Here is an 18,548-nt window from a genome sequence, read left to right as displayed (position 1 = left end):
AGCTCAGGGTTAGGAAAGTGCAAAGTTATGAATCGCTGGAGAGATACAAGAGAATCTTCCTCATGGGTTCTAAGAGTTCATCCTAAAGGCTCCTGTAAATGGCACAAAACTTAATGTATTAAAAGGTGAAGTGGTTAAATATCTAATTTCTAAAGTCCAAAAAATATGACTGAAGCCACAAAAGCTTTGCTATAACACGCCTTCCCACTATCTTCTGTTCCTTCTTCTTAAGTTCCAATTTCTAATTGCCACATTCTTGCAAGTCTCCCCCAGAGAGCAGTTTTCTCAAGTTGCTTATTTCCCTCTCTCAGACCTCCTCTCGTTTCTATTCCTTACATGCAGCAGTTTTGCTCCAAATGCAGATATTTTATACTTCAAGCAATAAAGTCCCTTGAATTGATACTGTATGTTTTTACAGGTGCAGGTGCATATCAATAAATTAATTTCTCCACAACACTTTGGAGAGCCATTGGACAGAATGCTAAGGAAAAATAACACTACAGACATGTACATGAATCTTTCCAGCTTTCCTTCACTATTCAGAAAACACTTGTTTTTCCTCCCAATTTCCACATTCATAAAACAGGCTGTAGTGCATACATACTAATTTCATATGTGCTAGAAAAAGATCATTAAAGCCCCCCCCCCACTCTTTGTGTTTACCAAACAAGTGTTTTCGCTTTAGTCTGTTCCTGCCTTAAATGAAGTATTTCCTATTCACCTTAGTAATTAGAGCAGAAGGATGTAGTGAATGAAGTGCCTCATTACCAAGTTTGTATCCACGGTCTCTGCAGAACGGCTACCATGCCGGCTATTTTTCATAGCTGTCTGCTTTTGCTTGTAATGGGCCATTGTTAACCCTAAATGATCCTGACATTCAATTCTCCCCCAGACAATCGGGTCCAGCCGGCAGATTTAGTTCACTAGTCAACAGAGACTTTCAGTTGTCATGTTCCTCTGTGTTCTCATTAGCCCTTGTTTGACTGTGATCCTTCCCCTATTGCCTTCTGAATTAAGTGATGCTACAAATAGCTACTTGTGTTTTATGATGTCTGTTCCTTAAATTATTCTAAGGAAAAAAAATAAATGCAATCTGATGGTTATTGGGAAACACAAGGAAAAAATATGCCACCCCTTCTTTCTATTTTAATTGTTAATTTGTGCATTGTTCATGATGTCTCTGGCAAATGACAAATATGTAATAGAAGGAGCTGCATGCTGCAACCACGCAACCTCCCCACCAAGCCAAAACCACTAGTAATGACAAACCTAGTACTTGGCTACTATCACTAAGCACTTAAAAATATCTAGTATTTAATCTTTTTTTCATACAGATTTTTACCTGCTTTGTTCCAGAACTGAAATAGCATCATCAGTGAACAGCATTGATTTTAACCTGTAAAAACTCCTCGAACAGGTGTTTATAACTCTGGCATTTCAAATCATGACTTAGGGAGCAATTCTGCAGTGCACTCATGCTTTAGGATACTTAATGTAGTTCTCCTTTAATTACATAAAAGAAGGATTTTTTTCAGTAGGTAATCTGAAACCTTTTGGAATTAATTTTTTAAATTGAAGTTTAACTCCTTCAAAATATTTGGACAATTTTGAGGAGATGCAGGCAGTGTACATTTTAAAGTGATTTTAAAAATCACTTTGCATTAACATAAAAACAGAAACAAAATGCATTATATAAAGTTAATCTCAAAAATTAATTTTTAAGCAATCACTCTATTCCAAACTGTTTAAAAGGTTAATTTTTTTCTTGTAAGTTTAAAATCCCAACAGCAATGCCTGAAGAATGAATGTAGGTAGGCATAGTCCGAATCCACTAACATTGGAGAGAAAAACAAAGTATTTGCCTTAAAATGAATGTATTAGACATATTTCTAAATAAAAGGTAAACATTATGCCTGATAGTAATTTGATTAGAAGCAATTTTAGTCTGGAGGTTCTAATTTCAATATTGAAAAAATCATTTAGAAATGTTTTTTCTTTAAATGCAAAAATTTTTTTTTTCACCCCATTTTCTGTTAAATAAATGCAGAAAGCTCTAATACTGCAGGGACACAGTATAAAGCAATAGAAGAATCTAACCAACCAGGAGGTAGGGAGGAAAAATGATAAAAAAAAAAAGATACTGAAATTACAAAAAAAGCATTATGAAAAGTTTATTTTCAACTCCATGCATTTTCATGTCTAGGCTCTTATCTGATTTCTTCTGCTTAATTGTTATTTGGAATTGTGCCTTGGAAGACACTACTGCTGCCTCTCCTCTCAATTTGGAAAGTGTGGCAAAGCAGCTCTATTCAGCTTCAGAGCAGTGAACATAATTGGAGCCCTAGTTCGCAAGCATGAAAGGAGGTGCTGTGCCTTTGATTAGAACTACCATCCCTCTGTGGTGTTTATCTCAAGGGTTATTTCTGTCTTCAGTGTCCACAATGCCAAATTAACATTTTACAATGCTTCCCAATGAGCTTCCAGATCTTGGTGACTGCTCAGCTCTCCCTGGTGTGGAGTTTGATGTCATGCTCTGCCCTTATTTTAAATGTGACCCAGGACATTTTAAAAAACATAAGATGTTGAGATTTTTCTCTCTTGTAAAATTTGTAAATCACACAGAATTACATGTTAGAATATATTTCAAAAGCTGAGAGATAAGAAGCTAGAAGCCTTGCTGCAATTAGGCAGTCGCAGGACTAATACAATTTTACACCACATATGACTAGGGAGACAAACAAGAATGTGGCAGCACATATGTGTAAGTTCCAGTCAGGGCATACACAAGCACTGGGCAGAGCAGAACTAGGACTGTTAGCAAGGAACAATTATCAGTGGGGCCAAAAAAGAGTATTTTTTATCGTGTTTTACTCAAAAGAAACATGTTCACAGATTTTTCTGGCTTTAAACCATGTGCAGGGAAGATATTACAATATATAGCAACTAGTCCTCTGCATCTGGGTGCATTTCACACATCAGTGCCCAACATTGTTATTCTCACTTCTTTTTTTAATGGAATCAAGTGCCCTGTCTACTAAATAAGGGCTTTCTAATTTTATGTTATTTATTGCTTCAGAGGGGGAGGAGGAAGAATTTCCTAGCAGAGTAAAAATAAACTGGACATTATCAGCCAGAAAAAATACCAACAGTAACTGATAGAAATTGTTTCATTTAACATAAAATGTAAATTATTCAGAACTGCAGATAATGAGTGAAATCATTAATAAAAGTTCACCACACAACACTCGATTAAAAATAGATTAATGACACATACAAGTGAATAAGGACTACACAAAAAAGTAAAACAAACACAGTTTGATATAAGACATTTCATTCAGACATTCAGAGAGTGTATTTGGCAATACTGCTGCCAAAGCAGCCAGAAAGTCAAACAAAACTGTAATGCACATTTATTATATGCATAAAAACCTCATCTGAAAACGCAAATGGTTAGACTTTGCAATACTTACTTCGACTGGTAAGCATGAAGAGTCCCACTGAAGTCAGATTAGTTGCATAGGTAGTTACTCAACAATTTGCTCAAAAGCTGCAAAATGTAGTCCAAGTGAATATTTGATATCAGGAAAATATTTTTATAAAGCTTAAGTTTTCAGGTACACTGTAATGTTGGCATTCCTTTGGAATGTTACCATTCCGAACACTGCTCTATTTTATTTACAACAAATTTTGAACTGCTAATTTAATAACTTCTGTCGTGGCTAGGCTTGTTTTGTTTTAGATCACACTTTTTGACTCAATTCTCTGCTCACAATGGATTGGTCTGCAGATTTCACACTTCTTGGCTTCATCTGAAGTCTACTGAAACTCCTGTTTAGGCTACGCTAGGGGGCTAATCAGATCTTAAATTCTTTCAAATTGCCTTTGTCAGTGGGGTTCTCAGGAAATATCAAAATACATTTCAGATTTTACTGGTCCAGTGAGGAGCTGAATATTCAAGTTCTGTTGATTTCAAGGGACGGAGGGAATTATTCTGAAACAGGCTTGCACCATTGGTAAGTCACAACTGGCACCGTTTTTGTATTTCCTTTTTTTTCTTTTTTTGTCTTTTATTTCTTGATAATCCTAGAAGTGAGATCATAATTGCAGCATTCAAATCCATTTTTCTGTATATATTAAATGTCACACCGGTTTCTGGAATTAAATTACGACTATACATCATAGCATTCAGGCTCAAAGGCAATATTTGTCTTTCCATTTGTGTTTGAGTTTGAGCCTCTCCCTGCTCTTTTCTTCTTCTTCAATTCCATCCCATGGGCTGTAGGTTCATTTTCAACACCATTAGCTGTAACTGATGACACAAGAGTATCAAGACCCATTAAGTTGGACTGATTTTCTGTTTCATTCTTCTGTATCCTTTTCTTCTTTTTCTCTGCACCTCTAGAGGAAGGTGGAAATAAAAAGAGCAAAAGAAACACATAAAATTAACTCAAGTTTAGAGCTTTTTCCATCCACACCTGACATGTTAAAACAATTGCCTGCCTGTCTCCCCTGAGTACAATGCTGAAACAGCTATAAAAATTACTGTTCCATTGCAGAACAAAAACAGAAAAAACATGAGGACAAAATATAGGAGCCCATTCCAAATCTATTAGTCTGCCTTTCAGTGCATGTCCTAACACTGCTTTGAAAAGAACTGCCCATGTTCTTAAAAATCAGCTAGAGCCTTTATTAATAATCAACAGATGTAATTAAAAATTACCACCTTCCTCCTCTCATAAAAGTCACTGCACTTCTTTATTTTCCTAAGCTCAAACGCCAACATACTTGCAATCGAAGAGAGATTTCTGGTTTATTTATGCAACTACTGTAAGAAAGTCAGGCGGGCAAAGTGCAAAAAATTAGTCTGCTCATTTTAATTTACCTGAAGTAGGATACATTTATGAATCAGAAGTCACTTTAATGTCAATTCATGTTTATCACACTTCATACAATGCCAAAAGCATCAATCCAGCCTATATCCTCCTGTATCTTTCCCAGTTAGTGCCATTTAAAAATGGGATTAGACTGGTCTTGCTGCTGATGCCAGGGATAATGTGTAGCTTACACCACTTCTACCATGAATTCCCATTTTTGGCAGAAGTTGTAACTTTATTTAACTATGAATAAGTAATAGTACTTAGATTTTAATCTTTTGAGGACAGGTACTGTCTTTGTTCAAAATATGTGCTGCGCATAGCACAAACAGGTCTTGGTTTGTGACTGGAACTGTTAGAAGCTGCTGAAATGTATGTAAACAAGTGGATGAATCAAGACTAAAGATAGTAATGAGGTGTGTGCAGTTACCAGCAAAACGTTGATGCAAGAGCAGCAATTACTGCTGGTGATATTGTCCAAATGTAGTAAAATTTTACAGATGAAACCCTTTACACATCAGCATTGCTAACAGAATTATGGCTACCTGCTTATAGTTTGAAATTTTTTAACCTAAACTGTGTATTCTTGAAATATGTAGATTGCTGCAGCGTGGAACATCCTGAAAGAAAAGGTTCTAGAGTTTAAGACCCTCTGCTTTAGGATTCCTGGAATCATTTGAGAAGTACTGCTGTCTGAGGAACCTGGGGCATAGAATCATAATTAAACAGTAACTTAAGTACCAGTCTACCAAACTAAGCATTCAACTGGGCCTAATGCATAATCAACTGTAAATTTACAGAGCAAGCTCTACCTAGCATAGCTCAACAAAACTGTACCATGGGAATATACCTAAGGAGATTGTGTCTGTATTGACAAATGGGATCTAACCATTAATATTAGAAGGGTGAGGCTAGCATGCAGGTTTTCAGTATAAAATCTCACCTACTCAAAGTTTGAGAAGTAGTTCTCATCTTTTTATTATTTTGAGTATCACATGTGGTGACTTATCAAATCTTTGAGCCTCCTTAGATAAAACTTTAGTTCACTTAGCATCCATCACACGGACATTTCTCTATTTCTTCTAAAATCTGGAAAAGATAGATTAACTCTTCTGAAGGGTGGATATGCCATAAGGGCTGGCAATTCACTTTCTTTTGCAGGAAATGTTACAGTCATAATGAATACTGTTCTAACAGGCAAAATAGCAACCATTCATCTTCAGGCTCAAAGAAAGGTATAATGAGTTGTGCAGGTGCTAAAACTGTTTCACTTCTCCATAGTGAAACTGTGTACTTGGCAATTACATCTCACTTGACTCTTCAAAAATGTATTTACTGCATAATTAGCATGTGACATGGATATTGAGTATATTTTCACAGAAAATAGGAAGAAAATGGAAAGTTTTAGGTGAAGTAAGTATTTAAGTACAGACTGGACTGGATCTCAAGTCATGTGATGTTGCTATTGGATGCTAAAATAGAAACCTCTTCCAGATCTTAATATTTGCAAGCACATTGTTTTCTAGGATATTTCAAGGCATGCTAATTGCAGTGAACAAGAAAAGGTTTCAGATAAAAAGAAGTCAGAGACTTAATGATGTATCTGCAGGCATTTTTCTGAAATGCTTTACCATGTAATCTGTATTATACAGATAACTTGTAAACAGAAGCATGGAGCAGTCTTTCAAACCAGGGGCATTAGAAATGCAAGAAGATCCTTCTCTCTTCCAGCTCACTGAATAAGGCAAAATCTTGTAGTCTCTTCTGAAATAACTTTATATGTGCAGCCACTGCTATAATTACAAAGACAAACGGATCCCATTTCATTGTGTTCTAGATCACGGAAGAACTCAAAAAGCATATGCATGCAGATTCAAGCTTTAGATCAGGAATAAGCATTACTCAGATTTGCATTCTGATCTTAAAAATTCAGTGAAAGCAGCCCTCTCCACAGACAGACAAAACACAACCACATGGGGGGGAAAAAAAAAGGCAGCAAAAACTTAATAAAATCTAGAATGTCCTGGAACATGGAAGAAAAACACAGCACTGCATAGTACTGACATGCCCATCTTCCTCTATTTCAAGTTAGCCCTCTCCTGACAAGATAAAGCATCAGACACAACACCTGCATCAGCCATTGCCTTTGACTCTCCCTCACTACTGATCAGGTGTAAATGGCTTGGTACTCTGAAAGCTTGAGAATGAGGCTTTGCAACACTGCTGTTTGCCCATACTGTATAGCGGTGACATGAAGCATGACTTTCATATTTAGACTGGCATCTCCATGATGTTCCCACTCCCTACTGTTCAGGAGGAGGGAGTACATTCCAGGTGTCTTTCTTCATCTTGCAACTGAAAAGGCTTTTGGCCTTTACTTCTTCAGCATGACACTCTAGTGTAACTCAGGTTAGTTTCCATCAAAATGAGTATTTCATATTTCATATCACTCAAAATACTTGAATCTGATTAAATTCTTTCTAATTCCACATTTTAAAACTGTGGTCCCACATTCTTCAGTGGATATCCTGGAAAGGTCACTCAAAAGAATTGTTTGCTTAAGTTCTACTAACACAGTTGAATCATATCAAATTTTGGATCCTGTCTTTTTACAGACTGTATTAACTGTGACAGTAGCTCCACTGTAAGGCATTTCCTTCCTTAATGTAAGTCCTATTAGAATACTTCAACCCTGCATTCTGTCAGTGTGCAGTTTACAGTCTCTTCCTTCTCAAACGTGTGTTAAATTTTCCACTCACAATTAATTTTCAAATCTAGATATAGCTAGAGATAAAAAAATCAGGATTTAAAGAAAAGTTGAAACTAGATATCTAGCCGCATCTATACTATATAAGCACAGATTATCTGAAGAGAGGTCCAGTCTGGAAAATGATCAGTGAAATAACTTTGTTTAGATGACAGATGCCTGTAATGGCAAACAAAAGAAGTATTTTCACATGTACTTTTTAAATATAAATGGTTGAAATAAGTTAAAGATGTTGTGGAAGCTCATGTTTAAAATGTTGAGATCTTATCTGCTTCCAACTTTCACACAATGAATACACAAATTTTCAAAAATACATGCGTCACAATCAAAGATGCTAGCTTGCTCATCTTCTCTGTATGTGACAAACTTTTTCAATTTACATTAATTAATTTTTAGAAAGTGCAAAAGTAGTTTGCAGGTTGTAGCAATAAAGGTTAATATAGAGCTAAGGGATGCCACAGGACAATCCTGTATCTCTAGATTATACTTTTGATTCTCTTGTACACTGCAGTCCTCACTCTTTGGGGGGAGAGTGAGTGAGTGAGTGAGTAAGTACATACGTACATATATATAAACCATTATTTCCTTCACATTTTATGTGTCAAACACTCTCTTTGAATGATTATTCTGAAGCTAATTTCTTGTTTTGCTTGCTAAAACAAAATAAGCCCTCCAACATTTCTCAAAGTTTCCTAACAGCAATTGTAGAAATAACACTGCAAATTGTTTTAAATATTTCTTGCTTACTTTGTTGCAGGTGAGTCTGTATCTGTGTCATGCTCTGAGATAAATGTCAGCCCTCCTGACTTACTGATGACTGGTGACATCTGTTAAAAAAAAAGGCAGGAAGGTAAAAAGACAGACAGACAATGGGGCCAACATATGTACATTGAAAACCCACCAGCTTCCTGAATAAGGAGAGAATATACCTCGTTTGAAAAAGAATGTCTATCAGCCATAAAATGTTAACTCCTATGTGGTTAAAAACAAGGAAACAGTACCCCTGCTTTAAAAAAAAGAATGCTACTTGCAAATAAAAGACAGTTTTCAGGTGTGGGTAAAAACAAGAGGTTATGAATATGCTTGAAATAAGCTTAAAATACACACAGTCTGTCTCAAATTAAGCTATTTCTGCTACTGAATGAATAAATAGAGAATGATAAAAAGCCATTTTACTGCATAGTTTTAAGAACGAAGGTATGAAACTTGCCTATTTCTCTCAACTAATCTAACCCTGCAAGCTTCATTCAAAAGTGATTCAAATCAGTCCAGACTACTCTGTAATTCCAGGCTCAAAGAAAAGGTAAAAACTGAAAGCATTTTAAAGTTGTGTATAATTCTCTAGTTTCCAGTGTAATTAGTGGGTTCATATCCAGCTTGTCTTCTATAAATACGAACCTCTTCTAATACTAACAGGTCTGACATTTATTGTAAGAATTCCCATAAAGAACTGGTAAGTGGCCTTCCTGAGTTTACTGTCTTCAGGGACAGACTATTTTCTCTACCTTCTCCTAACCAGAGTGTTCACATATGTTCACTATCCATATAGCTTCATTTCACAGAGGAGAGAAGCCAACACAATAGACAGGCCTGATGTCTCACTCAAAAGCTCACTGGAATCCAGCCTATGGCTACACATCCAGCCCTGAACTTCAGAGCACCACAATCAACTAGAGAAGCTATGGAAAGGAGCAAGCATACTCTAGTTTCAGAGCTAGTACCGTAATGCTATCATTAAAAAACATTCCTGGCCCTCTATTTCAGGTTGACAGGTCTACTACATTCTGTATGTGTCTGTTTGGCATGGCACATACAAAAGAAAAACAGAAGTCATATGCAGGCAGGTATTGGGAGAGTGGGGACCGGTTCCTGTGAAGATCCTAGGAAGCTGGAGAAAAGGTCACTTTCAGGATACTGGAGCCTTAGGCCAGAGAAGAGAGGGAGAGATTAAATCTAGTACTTTCCAAAAAATAAGATTTTTTCAGGGAGCAAAGGAGAAGGATGGGCTTGAAACTAACTCAGCCCTCAAAAAATCATAAATGTTGGCCAAGTTTTAAGACTGTTAGTTGAGTTTCAGATTTATAGTCAGTCTAAAGCCAAACCCACTACTTTTTTTTTCTGAATTTCTCAAACAGATCTCGTGCTAAAAAGATCAGTCTATCCAGTTCTGCCATGCACAGAGATACTCATCTGCTTGTAAATGAGATGTTTAATGTTCTGATATCACCCTACATTGCTCTAGGAAATGGCCAGTTATTGACATTACTGTTTCCAAAATCCCTGTTAAAAATCAGCAGTATTAAGAACGGAGTATCATTCAGAAGCTCTGAACTGCCTTATAGCTGCTAAAAGAAGTAACTACAAAGTCAGAAAGAACCTTCTGAAAGCAACACAGAGAGGGAAAAAAAAAAAGACAGTTCTTGACTCTCTAGTCTGCTAACTGTTCGTTTCATTTTGTGCGGCCTCATAGGCAGGGTATACCATAGCCACTCCATATCTAACTTAAACAGACAGAAAACAAAGGGTTGTTTCTACAGCAATTTTTTAAAATTAATAATTGGTTTCAGTATTTTAAAATACAATGCAAATAGTTTTCAGATACTAAATTCCTCCGTCAATGATTTCAAAGCTTTTTATAAACACTAATGAATAAAACTTAAAATTTCCCTGTCAACAGCTAGGGTCCAATTTTAATTCAGGGTCAAGTGAGGCACACATAATAATTGCCTTGCACACACAAATTAAGAGTATATTGGAAATGGAACCCTTATCTACCAAGCCTTAGTTATAAGCTTTACACAGATACAGTTTAATTACTTTCTCAAAATCAGGATGGAATTAATTAAAAAAAAAAAAGAGTTAGTCAGTGTCAGTGATTGTACAAAGTTCCTACTTTATTATTTTGGTCCTGCTTCCTACTATTATTTTACTAGTTGAATATTATTTTACTGATGACTTAAAGGTAACAGGATCAAACTCCCAATGACTTCCTGAATTCATTCATATAAGCACAATGCTCACAACAACCTTGTTCAAACATTAGTCATTAGAATTATTCTGCTGAAATAACACAGTTCACTGGATTAGTTTAGACAAAAATCACAAATTCAGAAAAAAATAAGGTAGCTGGACTAGGAAAGAACTTCTACATTTACACACAAAATCTTTGTTAATACAGTAATAAGCTTGAGACTTAATCAATGGTAGAAGTAAACACAAAAGAAGGAAATATAATGACACTGATAACAAAATACAATGGAGTGCTGTAAAGGGAATGACTATAAGTAATTAATACTTGCTTTAGTATTCATAACCTTGTCGTACACACTTATGCACTCCCTTTGCTAGCAGTCAAAACTCTGAAAATTCTGAGCAGTCTGAAAATTCTATGCGATGGAATAATGCTGAACTAGGCTTTTCATCTTCCTTTTTGAGCTAATATAACTTTTAAAAATAATCTTAATAATAGAATCTCTGCATTGTACTGATATTGTAATCAAACACAGACCTTTCCAAAGCACATTCTGGTAGAATCCCCCTATGTGGCACTACAGAAAATTGACATCTTCCATCAAAAATTGACTGAGTTTTTAAATACTTTCAGATACTTCAGTATCTGTACAGAGATTGTCCCTGTTTTACAGGTAAGAGATTAAAATATCCGCTAATTTAAGCTGCCTAACTGAAGGTTCTCATGACCTGTTTTAAAAATCATCTGGATATTACATAGGCTTTATATATTCAAGCACAGCATTTCAATGTGTGTACCAAGGAAAGAAAAACACGCAATTAGATAACTATGTTCAGTTGACTTGGTAATCAGTAAGAATTCCTTGGAAAGGTAGAGGCAGACTCCCAATTCTCCAGAGCAGTGTTCAAACATGACAGCAATTTCTTACCTCATTCCTACAAACTTTCAAGCAGGTAGTGAGGCAGGAACTGCAATGGATTACTACATTTTTTTAGAAGCAGACCCCATTGCTGCTACCTTCTCCTCTTCCCTATCCCACATACCTTTGTGTCCCTCTCAGTCAGCCTGCTCCTTGAACTACTACCTCCATTCCAGTGACGTGAGCAAGCAGTAGCAGTATTGAAGGAGCAAGTGGGCTCAGCAGCAATTTGAGATGGCAGTGCAGTAGCTCATGCAACAGAAGGAAGAGCAGCAGGAAGAGCACAGTGAATGAGAGGGTGGAGGGTGGGGGAACAGGCAGGAGATACTTGGCTAAGGAGGTAGTGATAATACTTGGATGCTGACAGTGCACCAGGGGAGAGGATGCTAATGTAAGCAGCAAGCAACAGAAGTCTAGAGGGTGGAGCAGCTGAAGAGCCTGTTACTGTCTTCTTGCCCCACTTCTAAAACTTTCTATGTGTGGGTAAATCTCATAGTAAGCTCCAAACACCTCTCTGCTATGGTCACTGTGTGCTTCTACTAAGATTCAGTAAACCCAGAATTGTAACAGATATTGTGGTAGCTATTAAAATAATTCAGATTCCAAAGTTTGAATACAAATACAGAACTACTGGTGTTGCACTTACTTTAGAGAAAAGATTAATGAAAGAATCAGATAATTAATATGAATATCTTGAAGTTTTATGCCTGTGAGAACAAATACTGAAGACAGTAGAAAATATGAGCTCCTTTCTATAGTACCACCAACAGTGTTCAATTTTATTGTCATGCTCATTTAATTCTCCACCTTTTGAAAGATACAGCCCATAAGAAAGATAGGGGACCATCAGTTCATAGCAACTGTAGAGGCTTATATTTTCTGAACTTTCTTTTGCTTTGTTTACTATAACAGAAATAAAATTACAGTAAAATACACTTTCCTTTTCTAGAAGACTTCTTTGCTTTACAATTCATTTGCTCTCAGTTCTTTGATAGTTAATACTGTCTCAGTGTTTCCACATAAGAAGCAACTAAGGCAAAAAAATTGAAGGCTATATCCACAAAAGCATTTCAGTTCCTGAACCTGGCAGCAGAATGCACAGCCATAAATTGGGGACTTAACCCTCCCTGTGCAATGCATGGAAAGAATCAAATGCATCAGAATGCACTACATAGCAAAATCTGAAGCAGGGAGCATCCAAAGGTCATAGCAAAGATGAAGTTTCATCTTAAGCCTAGATCTTTGGCAGTACTTTCCTTTAGGCTGTGAAAAGTTGCCTCAAAAACTGATGGTCTGGAGAGGTACCCTGACAGATTAAGAAGTAGATGGACAGAATGGAATGGTGCAATCTGAATGGATTTCCTTCCTCCACTTAAGTGATTCAATCCCTGAAGAGAAATGCCCTTGCTATATAGCATACTGTGTACAGGGAACTCTCCCATAGAAGCTATTGCTACATAACTTGGTCTAATTAAAGATTCATTGGATCAGAGAGAGCAAGAATGAACATGTCTCTCTTCAGACTAGTCATTAGGACATTAAACTCTTTCTGAATTAAGAATAAGTTTGCATTTTGTTTTCTACTAAATAGTCCATGGATAAAATGACTTATGCCAACATACTCTTCCTCCCCAGAACTATGTTGATGTCTCCTGTCAAAACTGTTTTAATGAGTCAAGTTTGGGAGAAATGTCATGACACCACATCCCACTAATTACCCCTTCTCTCCTCCTGTTCTGTACCCCTCCAAAATGGACATCCAGCAGAAAGCTTGGCTACGGGAATCGTATCCATTTCTTTTACTCTGACCTCCCTATTTGAAATGCAACTTAACCTATAATTACTTTTTTTGGCTCTCTAATGTTTTTAAAGTACAAATCTATCTAAATCAGATACACCGTATTGTCCCTTTATGTCTAATAGTATTAACTCAGTTACGGGTATCTAGCAGAACAGGGGCTCTATATACAAGAGGGATATTGAAATGCATCTGATCCTTTCATGTAAACAGCAATTAAGTCACTGAAATGTTGAGGACTAAGCTGACACTCACTAATTTCTCCATCCATGGATGCTAGAACAACAGGCAGAGAGAGGACTTTGCCTTCTCTAGTCTCTGAAACTGCAAAATTCTGGGTCTGTCCAGGACTAGGAAGAGATCAGCAGGAAGTCTGGTGGATGAAAACAATAATCTTAAGTATCATGGCTGAACGCTGACAAATACTACACCTCAGAAATCAAATCAACTGGAAGATTGTATGAGAGAGAGCAAAAGGAGGAGAAGGAGTGGAGACAAGAAACTTCAGACTGAAGTACTATGGTTCAGAACAGCTGTTTTCAGTCTCAAAGTCTTGGCCTCTGGGAATTTATCTGTGGTTACAGATTTGCATTAAAATTTGCATAAAAATAGTTCAATCCCGCTCAGAAAGAGGTTGTTAGGGCTCAAGGAAAAAACAATGGGGAAGAGAGAAGTTAGCTTGCCCCTGAGAGCTATCTTAATGACATAAAAGCCCCTCAATATTTTTGGTTCTGCTTCATCAGTTCAGTGGTTCAGCCTGATTTTTCTTATTTTTAAGCAGGTCACTTGGGTTTCAATCATTTACAGTGAATGGCTATTGATGCCATATAATTTTTGCTTTTTTCCTCCCATAGATATTAAAACAGATGCCATTTCTTTCTATGACTCAAGTAATACTACAGACACAGGCACAAAGATTTATGAGACAGAACTCATCAGGAACCGCAGTGACTGGTTTTGGAATTGCAAATGGAAGAATTGACAGCTTACAAATAAAGTAGCAATGTACATGCTTAATAGAGAGTAATTCAACTTGAAAAGTACAAACTCCACTCTAAAAGGAAAATAAATATCTAAAAATAGGAAACTGCAGATCAAAAACTAAAAAGGTGGTATATGTTAAGGTCAGATAACATTTAAGGAAAATGGTCTATTCTTTCTAGATGGCACTGTAGCAACTTTTCCTTCAGAAGAGGGATTTCTTCCAGAACTGAAGTAATTACTATTTCAAGACCAGGATTTGCAAAGAGGTATATATTTTTAATGTCTGTTCAATGGTTTGTATGGGAAGACTACAAAGCAGCTTTGCAGACTGATTCTAGAAAAGCATGGTTTCTTTCAAGCCCAGAATGTGCCAATGCCTTTTAGAAGAATAGATCTTTAATCGCATTAGATAAGAATGAACCCTAGAATAACAAACTTCACTATAATAAATTCTCATTAAACTGGATATCTCTGGTAACTACCTTTTTGTGGGTCTGCAACCTCTCTGAGCCTTCAAAATAAATGAACACACTTCCAACATGTTGAGTCTTCAACTCCATTCATCATTAGAGTTTCACCACATTAATCCTACTATGTTTCCCTCATACTCATTCTCATATCTTCCTAGTCCCTATCTTTCCTACTAGATATTCATTCACTGAGGTACTTCCCAGGAACATGAAGAAAGGCACTTATAAAGGAGAAAACAGAAACAGAACAAACTACAGAATTAAAATGTTTGGTGAAATTACTAAAAAAAAGTCTAGGCAGCATTTTTAGAAATATTTTTGAGTAAGTTTTCTAAGCTTTTTGATTCTTACACCTAATAAATAAATTCTGAGCTCACAAAAACACCCGCATTAAACCTCAAGCCCAGGGAAAAAGCCTCAGTGGCTTGGCAGCTCAGTTTCATACATGTTAGGCTAAGACTTCAGAAAGTTTCTGACAATAACCTACTCTGGGGAAAGAAGGGAGAGAATATGAATTATTTATGTGAACACAGCGATAATCCCAATCTTTGGTTACATATACATGGAATCAACTCTTAGTGATCTCTGGGAAGATTATCCATATTGTGCAATAATAATGTCATTCTAGAAGGTAACCCTTTTCTTCATGCTTATGACCTTACTCTACACCTTATCTTCTGTCCCTGTCTCTTGGGATTCTTCATCTGCTCAATGAGAACTTTACTCCATGAAATTTCTATTGGCAGTTTAGATGTATGTTGTAATTAAAGATGATTATGACCTAATTTTGTGGCTCAGAAGTTAAGTAACTCATAAGGCAGGAAAACAAGGTTTGCATAAAATTATTATGTTATGAATGCTAAGCTCATGGTAGAAATCATTTTCGCAGCAGGTTTGTTGAACTACAACAAAATGGTCCACATTTGCAAAGATTAATATTGAATTCTAAGTATTACATGCTCTTCTAATGCAAATTGATTATTCCATTTTATTCACTCATCATAAAATTCTAGTTACCTATTTATAATATCTGCAGTTAGGGAAAACTACTTCTAGATAAGACTATATGGAATTCTCAGTGATTCAAATTGTAGTATTATTTATGTACACTTTAAGTGCCCTTTTCAGTCTTGTATGGTAGCAAAACCTCATGAGTAACTCCTATGATGTTTTTTACATTAATGGTATTTTTGCAGTCTTAGTACAGCTAAATATTTATGGATTTCTCAAAAAATACAGAAAGAACAAGAGATATAGCAGACCCAGATATAGTTATCTAAGCGTTTGGGAAAAATGCTTTTTGCCAAAAGCAAACACAACAAAAAATTTGGTTATATTTTCCTGTTTGTGGCTAAAAATCTAAGCAACAAGTTAATGCATTATTCAATAAATATTTCTGGAATTTCAAAGAAACCCATGCATTTTCTGTCAAAGCAGAAAAAATCATAGGATATTTCAAACTGAAGATTTTCCATATTTCCCATGTAAAAGAATTTGGTATTTCCTTTGATCAGTTCTAAAAATAATACATTTTGGAAAGTTCAGAAAAAAAATGAAAGGGATAGGAAGAAAAGTTGCTATGCCATTGCTGCAACACAGGAACTGCCATAACTGATCAGCCCCCGCAGTGGTCCTTGTAGCAGTTTTGTCTCAAAAGTATCTGGTATTGCCTAGAACCAAAGCACTGTAGAACTTTCCTTGACTATGACAAACAGCTGAATGACAAGTTGTTTTGTTCTATGCAGTATTAAGTGGCATTTGTAGAACCATTATATTTCAAGGCATATCACGTCTTACATAGGGATTTGACTGATTTGCTGGAACTTCAACTCACTATCTTTGTGGCAAGTTATACAGTGCTTCTGTAACTTGAAAAAAAATCAACAAGATTTGTTTTTTCCAGTCATTTAGATTTAGATGCTGTTGGAATCTCAGCCATTACCGCAGCCTAAAATTTGTATTTAAAAAATTAATCCCTGAGCACCTAGCTTTAATGGTTCTTGTGGCAGCAAGTTCACCAGGTTAACTAAGCATGGCATAAACAAAATACTTCCTTCTACTGATATTAGATGCATTCAATTTCAGCTTAATGTCCCCTGTTCTTGTTTAACAGCAGGGCACCCTCTCTACACCATGTATTATTTTATATACTCTCTCTTCATTGCTCCTTCTTTCCCAGTTTAATCTTTTCAGTGTATCCTCTTGCACCATTTTCCCAGGACTTCAAAATCTTTCATTACTTTTCTCTGAACTCCTTATCATTTTGTAGTGCTCTTGAATGCAGCTCAAGATAAAAAGGAAAAACCTGTATCAATATCAAATCTAAATCAGTATCAAAAAGCAATAGATAAAAAAATCTAATTGTTTGTTTTTGAACTATTATTGAGTACTTTATTAATTTTATCTTTGGAATTTCTGTATGTGCCAAATAACCTTTGCTACAAAATTCAAAGTAATGATTAACAATATTGTCAATTTAATTCAAAGTGTCAGTAGTATTATATTAAAGAAACTCTCTCTGAAATATTACTAAAAATGAATGTTATCAAAAGCACTACTAGTAATTCAGAAACTATTGCGAGAAAAATGTATTTCCAACCATACATATCTGAGAAGATATAAATGATCAAACATAATCAAACATCACTTCCCATAAAGTTGAATAATAAATACTGGCTGTAACTGATAGACATTAGTGTGCCTGAAAATTATATTCATCTAGTAAACCAACTAGATTTCTACTGGATTAAAACAGGGAGAAAAAAAAAAGAAAAAGATGAGGATCAAAAGTCATTCACCCTTTAATGACACTAAATAGCTTGTATCTTCTCCCTTTTCCAATCTGTGTGTGTGCGTGAAACAGAGTGAGTATAACAACATATCCCCCGGGATACCTTCTTTCCCTCCAGCAATGTATATACCATAGATATGAGAAATCTTCATGCTATCCAATACTGCTGTTATCTTTCCCATATTTTCCTATATTTGTTCCACTCTGTCTTTAGAGTAGAGCACATATTTGGAAGTAATGTATTCTTGCCTTTTTGGGACCCTGATTTGGCTGTGAATTTCTCAGCTATAAAGTAAAAGATATTTCAGATTAATTATTTCTACTCAGTGTAGTGATTAATTCTGTTTTAAAATATTGTTAGAAACAAAATACTGAATAATTTGATTTACAGCAGTTGGCTTCAACAGGATTGCCAAGTGAGTAATCTGTACGAAGTAATTTATTAAACATTACCTCCCTATTCATCTATGTAAAAACAAAAGTTACACAGAATAGGTGAATTAAAGTGGTTTTGTGTGTTTTAACCTTGAATATTACAATATACATTATGTGGTAAAGCTTAAATAAATCATCTGAACAGAAAAAAACAGTAACTAAGCCACACAGCATTCATTTCGAGTCCTGCAAATCAGACAAAATATTAAATTCCAGTTTAGAAAATATATGGACAAGTCAAGTCATTTGAAAGAACTCTGAAAAAAAAGTCATTTTTAAAGTAGTTGCGTTAGTAACATTTGACTAACTGAATAGCTGTGGGAAGCAAACTTAAGAGGGCTACAAACATTTTGAATAAAGAATAATTCTTACATTCTAACAGTTGTTGAACTCCTTTCTATTACTTCTTTGCTTACAAAGCATCCTATGGTTTAAGACAAACATTCTTATTTCACAGGAGGGGAACATTAGCTATGCAAAGTTTCTAATCCCTGTTTGTCTGGAGAAGTGAGAGTCATTTATTCTGCTTTGCACATAGC

At 35.8% G+C, this 18,548-nt stretch overlaps 1 protein-coding gene across 4 annotated transcripts in view; it reads right to left on the bottom strand.

Annotated features, from left to right (window-relative positions):
- Positions 1-2,165: 2,165 nt before the first annotated feature.
- AHI1 (Abelson helper integration site 1) overlaps positions 2,166-18,548 on the bottom strand; it is a 109,326-nt gene continuing 92,943 nt past the window's right edge. For all 4 annotated transcript variants that reach the window (XM_067293687.1, XM_013959112.2, XM_067293688.1 and 1 more), the window contains 2 exons: positions 8,389-8,468; positions 2,166-4,398 (listed from right to left, as the gene is read on the bottom strand). In XM_067293687.1, the coding sequence (XP_067149788.1) occupies positions 4,170-4,398; positions 8,389-8,468 (309 nt within the window). In that variant the 3' untranslated portion in view covers positions 2,166-4,169. The remainder of the gene's footprint in view (positions 4,399-8,388; positions 8,469-18,548) is intronic.

Source organism: Apteryx mantelli, chromosome 3 (genome assembly GCF_036417845.1).
Source record: "Apteryx mantelli isolate bAptMan1 chromosome 3, bAptMan1.hap1, whole genome shotgun sequence".
Taxonomy (NCBI): Eukaryota; Metazoa; Chordata; class Aves; order Apterygiformes; family Apterygidae; genus Apteryx; species Apteryx mantelli.
The sequence above is the reverse complement of the archived record's forward strand: the minus strand, read 5'-3'. Positions and strand labels throughout refer to the sequence as shown.